Source organism: Coregonus lavaretus (assembly GCF_964263955.1).
Source record: "Coregonus lavaretus genome assembly, chromosome: 25".
Taxonomy (NCBI): domain Eukaryota; kingdom Metazoa; phylum Chordata; class Actinopteri; order Salmoniformes; family Salmonidae; genus Coregonus; species Coregonus lavaretus.
In genome coordinates this window covers 33,461,480-33,471,230 of record NC_140012.1, presented here as the reverse complement: position 1 = coordinate 33,471,230, position 9,751 = coordinate 33,461,480, and the positions used below count along the sequence as shown (strand labels likewise).

Genomic DNA, 9,751 nt, shown 5'->3' with positions numbered 1-9,751 from the left:
TGCTTGGTTGGCTGGAGTCTTTGGCAATTGTGTACGTGTGTGTGTGTGTGTGTGTGTGCGCATGTGTATGTGTGCATATGTGTTTGTCTCAGTCACCAGATCTTAACCCAACCCTCTTTTTGACTGATGACTGACATAAGGGCATGTACGTCATAGGTCTATCTGGCTTATATAATTATGATGGTCATAATGCTTCTTGACAGTGTCATAAAATTAATTTTCTTTGTCCAAGTAAAGTGACACAGGATGGTCATAATGCTTCATGACAGTGTCATAAAGTGTATTTTCTGCAAGTTATTTAAAATGTGATGAAAAAAAACATAAATACGTAAATACTTCATTACAACAACGGAGTTAAGAAACAAACTTTCAAATGAAATGAAACTTTTTGGCAGGGAAAAAACACATTTGAATTAATGTGGGTTTTGACACTTTTATGTAGGTATCATAACCACATATAAAATAAGGCAACATATTTACATTTACATTTACGTCATTTAGCAGACGCTCTTATCCAGAGCGACTTACAAATTGGTGCATTCACCTTATAGCCAGTGGGATAACCACTTAACAATATATATATATATATTTTTTTTTTTTTTTTTTGGGGTGGGGTAAGGGGGGATAGAAGGATTACTTTATACTATTCCAGGTATTCCTTAAAGAGGTGGGGTTTCAAGTGGCTCCGGAAGGTGGTGAGTGACTCCGCTGTCCTGGCGTCGTAACATATGTCACAACAGGTTATGACAAGTTATGTCAGCTGTTATAACATGGTATGACATGTTTTGACTGTGTCATAACGTGTTATAACGCTGAGTGTCAAGTAAAGTGTTACCGAAAAAGCTATATACTGCTGACAGAAAACCAGAATCTGGGCTTTCCCTACGTCCCACCACTGACTGAGTGACTCAAACTTCCCTTTCCGCTGTCCCCACCTCTCCCAAAAGCTTTGGAAGCTTGAGCAAAAAGTGGCATTTTGTAAGAGCTTTACATTGAATTTCCAATTGGACGCCTGCCGGGGCCATGGTGAAACAGAGAACTGAGCCATGGCAATATGGTGGTCCGAAAACCCAACTGGGAGAATGGAGGCCCTCCCTGTTGCTCTGAGAGAGAGAGAGAGAGAGAGAGAGAGAGAGAGAGAGAGAGAGAGAGAGAGAGAGAGAGAGAGAGAGAGAGAGAGAAATATTGATTGATTACAGGGCATATGGGATTGATTATGAGCTTGGTCAAAGTTGCTAGCTCAATCCCTGCTCAGGGTAAAACAGAATACACTCTGTTACATCTGCATCAGTTGACCCACCCCTTGTTTCTAGGAAAACATACACAAAATCAATCATGTGACAGTGACTAAATATTTAGGAAGAGGTCATCATTTCATAGACTCTGTGAAGGAAGAAACCACATGGAAAAAGTGGTAAGCAAGTTAAGTCAAATTTAATTCATGGTGTTATAGGTTTCATGATGCTTGTATCTAAGCCAAAGTAGATCGTTTTAAGATTGTTTAATACATCAGTTGGGGTCTCTATAAGCTACAATATGAGGTCCTAAACCTAGCATGAAAGTGGATCCTTGTACCTGCGTGGGCTAATATAGTCCAAATGTTTGCCTTGGGGTGAGTTGAGCCAATGGCCATGGTGTAAGTTGAACCAATGGCCACCATACCACATACAAATGATGATTACATTTTGTCAATTTTATGCATAATATGCATAGTATTTTTGCAATGTGTCATGCATATGAACTCAAGTGCATTTCATTGTTACAGAGCAGACATCATCATGCCCTGTGTACACAAACGTAAAACAAGCAGGGGTCTAGCCCCCCTTGAGGTTATTGAGAGAGCAGCCAAGGAACTGAGAGGAGGGAAGAAGTCCATTCAGGGATGAACACATTTACTGAATGACACTGAAGAGGTACATTGACACAAAGGAAACTAACACGAAAGAGAGGACACAATAGAGTAGCAGAGGCACACAAGGTCGTATCTGATGAGATGGTGCCTGAGCTTGCTAAACATATCAAGAATCTGCCGGACCAGTTTCATGGGCTTAGTAGCTTCAAATACAGAGAACTTGCCTACTGGTCAAAAAATGGAAGGGTAAGTGATATTGAATAGAGAGATCTATATCTAAATGCAGGAATACATTTAAAATAAATAATATACCACTCCCCCATTTCATGAATTAAACTTTAACCTACCAACAGTGTTGGGGAATAGTGAACTACATGTCGTTCAACTAGTAATTTAACTACATTTTGCAGTAGCTTGGTGGAAGTGGAACTAAATTCAAGTCTAGGCAGTGTTTTCAGTAGTTAATTACATTTAGCCATGTAGTGATGTAGCTAACTATTGGAACTACACACTAGCTACATTTTTTGCAAATAATAAATAAAATATGGGTGAAGTAGGCAATCATTTTCTTAATTTTTCAGCATCAGATATACCTAATTCTCACTCGAAACATTGTTTTTGTGAATAATAGGCTAAAAATATACAGTATCTCACAAAAGTGAGTACACCCCTCACATTTTTGTAAATATTTGAGTATATATTTTCATGTGACAACACTGAAGAAATGACACTTTGCTACAATGTAAAGTAGTGAGTGTACAGCTTGTATAACAGTGTAAATTTGCTGTCCCCTCAAAATAACTCAACACACAGCCATTAATGTATAAACCGCTGGCAACAAAAGTGAGTACACCCCTAAGTGAAAATGTCCAAATTGGGACAATTCGCCATTTTCCCTCCCCGGTGTCATGTGACTCGTTAGTGTTACAAGGTCTCAGGTGTGAATGGGGAGCAGGTGTGTTACATTTGGTGTCATTGCTCTCACACTCCCTCATACTGGTCACTGGAAGTTCAACATGGCACCTCATGGCAAAGAACTCTCTGAAGATCTGAAAAAAAGAATTGTTGCTCTACATAAAGATGGCCTGGGCTATAAGAAGATTGCCAAGACCCTGAAACTGAGCTGCAGCACGGTGGCCAAGACCATACAGCGGTTTAACAGGACAGGTTCCACTCAGAACAGGCCTCGCCATGGTCGACCAAAGAAGTTGAGTGCACGTGCTGACCTCTTTAAGGAATACCTGGAATAGTATAAAGTAATCCTTATACCCCCCCCCCCCCCCCCCATAAACAAATACATTTTAAAAAAGAAGAAAGAAAAGTGGTTGTCCCACTTGCTATCATAAGTTCAATGCACCAATTTGTAAGTCGCTCTGGATAAGAGCGTCTGCTAAATGATGTAAATGTAAATGTAAATGTCATATCCAGAGGTTGTCTTTGGGAAATAGACGTATGAGTGCTGCCAGCATTGCTGCAGAGGTTGAAGGGGTGGGGGGTCAGCCTGTCAGTGCTCAGACCATACGCCGCACACTGCATAAAATTGGTCTGCATGGCTGTCGTCCCAGAAGGAAGCCTTTTCTAAAGATGATGCACAAGAAAGCCCGCAAACAGTTTGCTGAAGACAAGCAGACTAAGAACATGTATTATTGGAACCATGTCCTGTGGTCTGATGAGACCAAGATAAACTTATTTGGTTCAGATGGTGTCAAGCGTGTGTGGCGCCAACCAGGTGAGGAGTACAAAGACAAGTGTGTCTTGCCTACAGTCAAGCATGGTGGTGGGAGTGTCATGGTCTGGGGCTGCACTGAGCTACAGTTCATTGAGGGAACCATGAATGCCAACATGTACTGTGACATACTGAAGCAGAGCATGATCCCCTCCTTCGGAGACTGGGCCGCAGGGCAGTATTCCAACATGATAACGACCCCGAACACACCTCCAAGACGACCACTGCCTTGCTAAAGAAGCTGGGGGTAAAGGTGATGGACTGACCAAGCATGTCTCCAGACCTAAACCCTATTGAGCATATGTGGGGCATCCTCAAACGGAAGGTGGAGGAGTGCAAGGTCTCTAACATCCACCAGCTCCGTGATGTCGTCATGGAAGAGTGGAAGAGGACTCCAGTGGCAACCTGTGAAGCTGGTGAACTCCATGCCCAAGAGGGTTAAGGCAGTGCTGGAAAATGATGGTGGCCACACAAAATATTGACACTTTGGGCCCAATTTGGACATTTTCACTTAGCGGTGTACTCACTTTTGTTGCCAGCGGTTTAGACATTAATGTGTTGTGTTATTTTGAGGGGACAGCAAATTTACACAGTTATACAAGCTATACACTCACTACTTTACATTGTAGCAAAGTGTCATTTCTTCAGTGTTGTCACATGAAAAGATATCCTCAAATATTTACAAAAATGTGAGGGGTGTACTCACTTTTGTGAAATACTGTACATCCTGTTAACAAATACTGTAACTGTTCTTGCAATTTCAGATTTACATATGATCATTTTTCACCAAGTAGTTTGTCTGTAGTGAACTGCTTTTTCAAAATAACTTTAGTTAAGTAAACTATATTTTTAGTGGGGGTAGCTTTAGTGTAACTTAACTTCTTTCAGTGTGAAGTAATTGGTAGCTTGGTAAACTATATTTTCAAAGCAGCTTCCCCAACACTGCTTACAAGCACCATCACCCACTGTCACAGGACACCATCACCCACTGTCACAGGACACCATCACCCACTGTCACAGGACACCATCACCCACTTACCACAAGGCTGCTCAACGGACCCTGTCACTATACACAACTTACCCCATAAGTTGTGCCAAGAGACAAGCTATGTTTTCAAAACTGTTATGTTTACATTAATTGTGATTATTTCCAGTGATACACAACTTCCTGAAATATATGTAGATATCTTTTTTAGAAAGAATACTATATTTCCCTTGACGTAGTAATGCTGAATGTAAAATATGGCTCAACTTACCCCTCTCTCCGACACAGTCTGTACGTGTTTGCATCTACCTGTCCCTGATACTGAGTAAGCATTATAAGCAAGTTACAAGTGGATTGCAGTCTCACCACATGAACAGACCTCTCCAGCCTCCATCACCCTCCAAGAACTGAACCCACAACCTTGGCGTTGCTTATGCCACGCTCTTAACAACTGAGCCACACAGGACCACAGAATTGGACAAGCACAAAAAATGGTATCCCTGCTCTTCACATCTCAATCTTCCAAACACACACATACACACACACACACAAACCACCTCGTGTAACACCCCTGGTGTCCCCTGATTATCAAACAGCAGGATACTGACATGTCAACAGCCATCCGGCGAGAGGTGCCAGAAAGCTCCTTAAAAAGCAACCTTAAGTGGCATGAGAGAGCAGACATGGGTTCAATTTCTACTTGAAATAATTTAAAATATATCAACAACAAAAAATTATCAAATCACATTTTATTGCTTGCATTCACACAAAATGCTTACGTTTCTAGCTCCAACAGTGCAGTAATACCTAACAATACAAAACAATACACACAAATCCAAAAAAATGAAAGAAGTGTGCAAAGCTGTCATCAACTAAATACCTCAACTAAATATTGTAATAAATAATGTGGAAATTGAGCAAGTTGAGGTGACTAAACTGCTTGGAGTAACCCTGGATTGTAAACTGTCATGGTCAAAACATATTGATGCAACAGTAGCTAAGATGGGGAGAAGTCCATAATAAAGCGCTGCTCTACCTTCTTAACAGCACTATCAACAAGGCAGGTCCTACAGGTCCTAGTTTTGTCGCACCTGGACTACTGTTCAGTCGTGTGGTCAGGTGCCACAAAGAGGGACTTAGGAAAATTTGCAATTGGCTCAGAACAGGGCAACACGGCTGGCCCTTGGATGTACACAGAGAGCAAACATTAATAATATGCATGTCAATTTCTCCTGGCTCAAAGTAGAGGAGAGATTGACTTCATCACTATTTGTATTTGTGAGAGGTATCGACTAGCACACAGCTCAGACACCATGCATACCCCACAAGACATGCCACCAGAGGTCTCTTCACAGTCCCCAAGTCCAGAACAGACTATGGGAGGCGCACAGAACTACATAGAGCCGTGACTACATGGAACTCTATTCCACATCAGGTAACTGATGCAAGCAGTAAATTCTGATTTTAAAAAACAGATACAAATACACCTTATGGAACAGTGGGGACTGTGAAGCAACACAAACATAGGCACAGACACATCCATACACACACATGATAACATACGCACTATACACAATGTACACATGGATTTTGTGTTGTAGATATGTGGTAGTGGAGTATGGGCTATAGGGCACACACTTACAGTGAGGGAAAAAAATATTTGATCCCCTGCTGATTTTGTACGTTTGCCCACTGACAAAGAAATGATCAGTCTATAATTTTAATGGTAGGTTTATTTGAACAGTGAGAGACAGAATAACAACAACAAAATCCAGAAAAACGCATGTCAAAAATGTTATAAATTGATTTGCATTTTAATGAGGGAAATAAGTATTTGACCCCCTCTCAATCAGAAAGATTTCTGGCTCCCAGGTGTCTTTTATACAGCTAACGAGCTGAGATTAGGAGCACACTCTTAAAGGGAGTGCTCCTAATCTTAGCTTGTTACCTGTATAAAAGACAACTGTCCACAGAAGCAATCAATCAATCAGATTCCAAACTCCACCATGGCCAAGACCAAAGAGCTCTCCAAGGATGCCAGGGACAAGATTGTAGACCTACACAAGGCTGGAATGGGCTACAAGACCATCGCCAAGCAGCTTGGTGAGAAGGTGACAACAGTTGGTGCGATTATTCGCAAATGGAAGAAACACAAAATAACTGTCAATCTCCCTCGGCCTGGGGCTCCATGCAAGATCTCACCTCGTGGAGTTGCAATGATCATGAGAACGGTGAGGAATCAGCCCAGAACTACACGGGAGGATCTTGTCAATGATCTCAAGGCAGCTGGGACCATAGTCACCAAGAAAACAATTGGTAACACACTACGCCGTGAAGGACTGAAATCCTGCAGCGCCCGCAAGGTCCCCCTGCTCAAGAAAGCACATATACAGGCCCTTCTGAAGTTTGCCAATGAACATCTGAATGATTCAGAGGAGAACTGGGTTGAAGTGTTGTGGTCAGATGAGACCAAAATGTAGCTCTTTGGTATCAACTCAACTCGCCGTGTTTGGAGGAGGAGGAATGCTGCCTATGACCCTAAGAACACCATCCCCACCGTCAAACATGGAGGTGGAAACATTATGCTTTGGGGGTGTTTTTCTGCTAAGGGGACAGGACAACTTCACCGCATCAAAGGGACGATGGCCGGGGCCATGTACCGTCAAATCTTGGGTGAGAACCTCCTTCCCTCAGCCAGGGCATTGAAAATGGGTCGTGGATGGGTATTCCAGCATGACAATGACCCAAAACACACGGCCAAGGCAACAAAGGAGTGGCTCAAGAAGAAGCACATTAAGGTCCTGGAGTGGGAGCTGAAGGTTCGAGTTGCCAAACGTCAGCCTCGAAACCTTAATGACTTGGAGAAGATCTGCAAAGAGGAGTGGGACAAAATCCCTCCTGAAATGTGTGCAAACCTGGTGGCCAACTACAAGAAACGTCTGACCTCTGTGATTGCCAACAAGGGTTTCGCCACCAAGTACTAAGTCATGTTTTGCAGAGGGGTCAAATACTTATTTCCCTCATTAAAATGCAAATCAATTTATAAAAATGTTGACATGCGTTTTTCTGGATTTTTTTTGTTGTTATTCTGTATCTCACTGTTCAAATAAACCTACCATTAAAATTATAGACTGATCATGTCTTTGTCAGTGGGCAAATGTACAAAATCAGCAGGGGATCAAATACTTATTTCCCTCACTGTAGTAAAAATTAAGAAAAACCCTTGAATGAGTAGGTGTGTCCAAACTTTTGACTGGTACTGTATATCTGGCCCTGTGCATCTGTTTGTGACCCAACCGGCTAGATCAGCATAACACAACATTTACCAAAATTGCCCATCATTTTCTGTGTGTAAAATTTAGCTTTCTAATGTGGAGAGAGTAGAGTGGTTATGTTGTGACCCTGTCAGGGCTGGACTCTAACTGAACCTTGTTGAATGCTGAGTTACTGAGTGGCGCACACCAGGAAGATGCAGTATCTTGCATTAGCGCAGGGCAGGTGGAGATGATAATGGTCCTCTCTTCTCCTCTGCTTCAATTTGCTTTGTCAAGTAGGCTACATAGATTCGTCTATCTAAGGACGGTTTTATTTGATTTCTCTTGAGAAAGTGACAGTTGGGTGGAAAGGGGGAGCAGTTAACGAAGTGCCCAGGTAGCCTACAGGATGGCATCGGCAAAGCGAACGTGGTGGGTTGTTCTCGCGCTGTCCGGTGTTCTGAATGTGAGCTCCTGCTGGACTTTCACTTGTCCGTCGATTTGTGAATGTTCAATGAAGAGCGATACATGTTACACATACACCAGAGAGAAACTCAGTTGCACGAGGGAAACACAACTGAAGTCCCAAGCCACTCCATCATTCATTCGAAACTTGTAAGTAGCCTAAAATTTCATTACGTTTTTGGGGAGGAATTGTGCATATGTAAAATTATAGCGTCAATATCCATCCATTGTTTTTAAATTGCCTGACACTTTTGTCGAGCTGATTATTTATTATTTGATTATTTATTTATTTATTTATTTTACCTTTAAATTCAACCAGTCAATTAAGAAACACATTCTAATTTACAGTAGATACAATGATGGCCTTTTATCAGTACAGAACTGTGTGAAGTATGGTACCTAGCTACTGACTGTGCTTTGCACTCTATTAAAATACAGGCCACCATAGTAGCCTAATACTCAGCCTGGTCTCATAGACTAGACGTAACATAGTAAATGTAAATTCAATCAAATTGTGTGATATGTTATGTTTGGTATGGTTACATAAGACAGGTGGTTACTTAAGGCAAAAACGAATGTCTAACGCGAATGTCTAGCAACCCAAAGGTTGCGAGTTCAAATCTCATTACGGACAACTTTAGTATTTTAGCTAATTAGCAACTTTTGAACTACTTACTACTTTCTTAGCTACTCTGCAACTACTTAGCATGTTAGCTAAGACTCCCCATAACCCTAACCCTTTTAGCTAACCCTTCCCCTAACTCTAACCCTAACTCTAACCTTAAACTTTAAACGTAACTCCTAAACTTAACCCTAACCCCTACTCTAGCTAACATTAGCCAGCTAGCTAATGTTAGCCACCTAGCTAGAATTCATAACATATCATATGTTTTGCAGATTCGTAACATATTGTACGCTTTGCAAATTCGTAACATATAATACGAATTGTAAATCGAAACATATCATACAAAATGGGTGATGGACATACACAAATGAATACACACCATATGAAACATAACATATCATACTAAATGGATGTCAGGGATTTACTTACAGAATAACAAGAAATGCTCTGTGATCAGGTTGGCAGCAGCCAGCAATACCTTACATGTTTCATATGTTACATGTTTTTTAACAAGTTTTTTCCTTGTGCATATTTTTTAGAAGACTAACTCATCTGCCGTTGACTGAAGTTCCAAGCAATGCCTTCAGAGGACTGATCAACGTGTCCAGAATGTGAGTTTCAATCAATCAATTAAATGTATTTATTAAGCCCCCTTCACCTGTGACATATAGCATTGTCAGTATTCCTTTAGCTCTATTAAACATTTTCTGTTTAACTCTGGGTTTGCCTTTTCAATGTTATAGATCTACAAAGCTTCATGAGGCTGTTTAAAACTTGACTTGTGCACAGTTCTAAACATATTTGTGTTGTGGAAGACATACTGCTGGTAGCTTTTATGAAAGGT

The 9,751-nt window shown here is 41.3% G+C and overlaps 1 protein-coding gene across 1 annotated transcript in view; it reads left to right on the top strand.

Moving 5' to 3' along the window:
- Positions 1-8,226: 8,226 nt before the first annotated feature.
- Positions 8,227-9,751, top strand: part of LOC311100892 (lutropin-choriogonadotropic hormone receptor-like) — a gene marked incomplete at both ends in the record, with an annotated part of 30,072 nt that continues 28,547 nt past the window's right edge. The window contains 2 exons of the mRNA XM_084141883.1: positions 8,227-8,432; positions 9,447-9,518. Coding sequence (XP_083998009.1) covers positions 8,227-8,432; positions 9,447-9,518 — 278 coding nt within the window. The remainder of the gene's footprint in view (positions 8,433-9,446; positions 9,519-9,751) is intronic.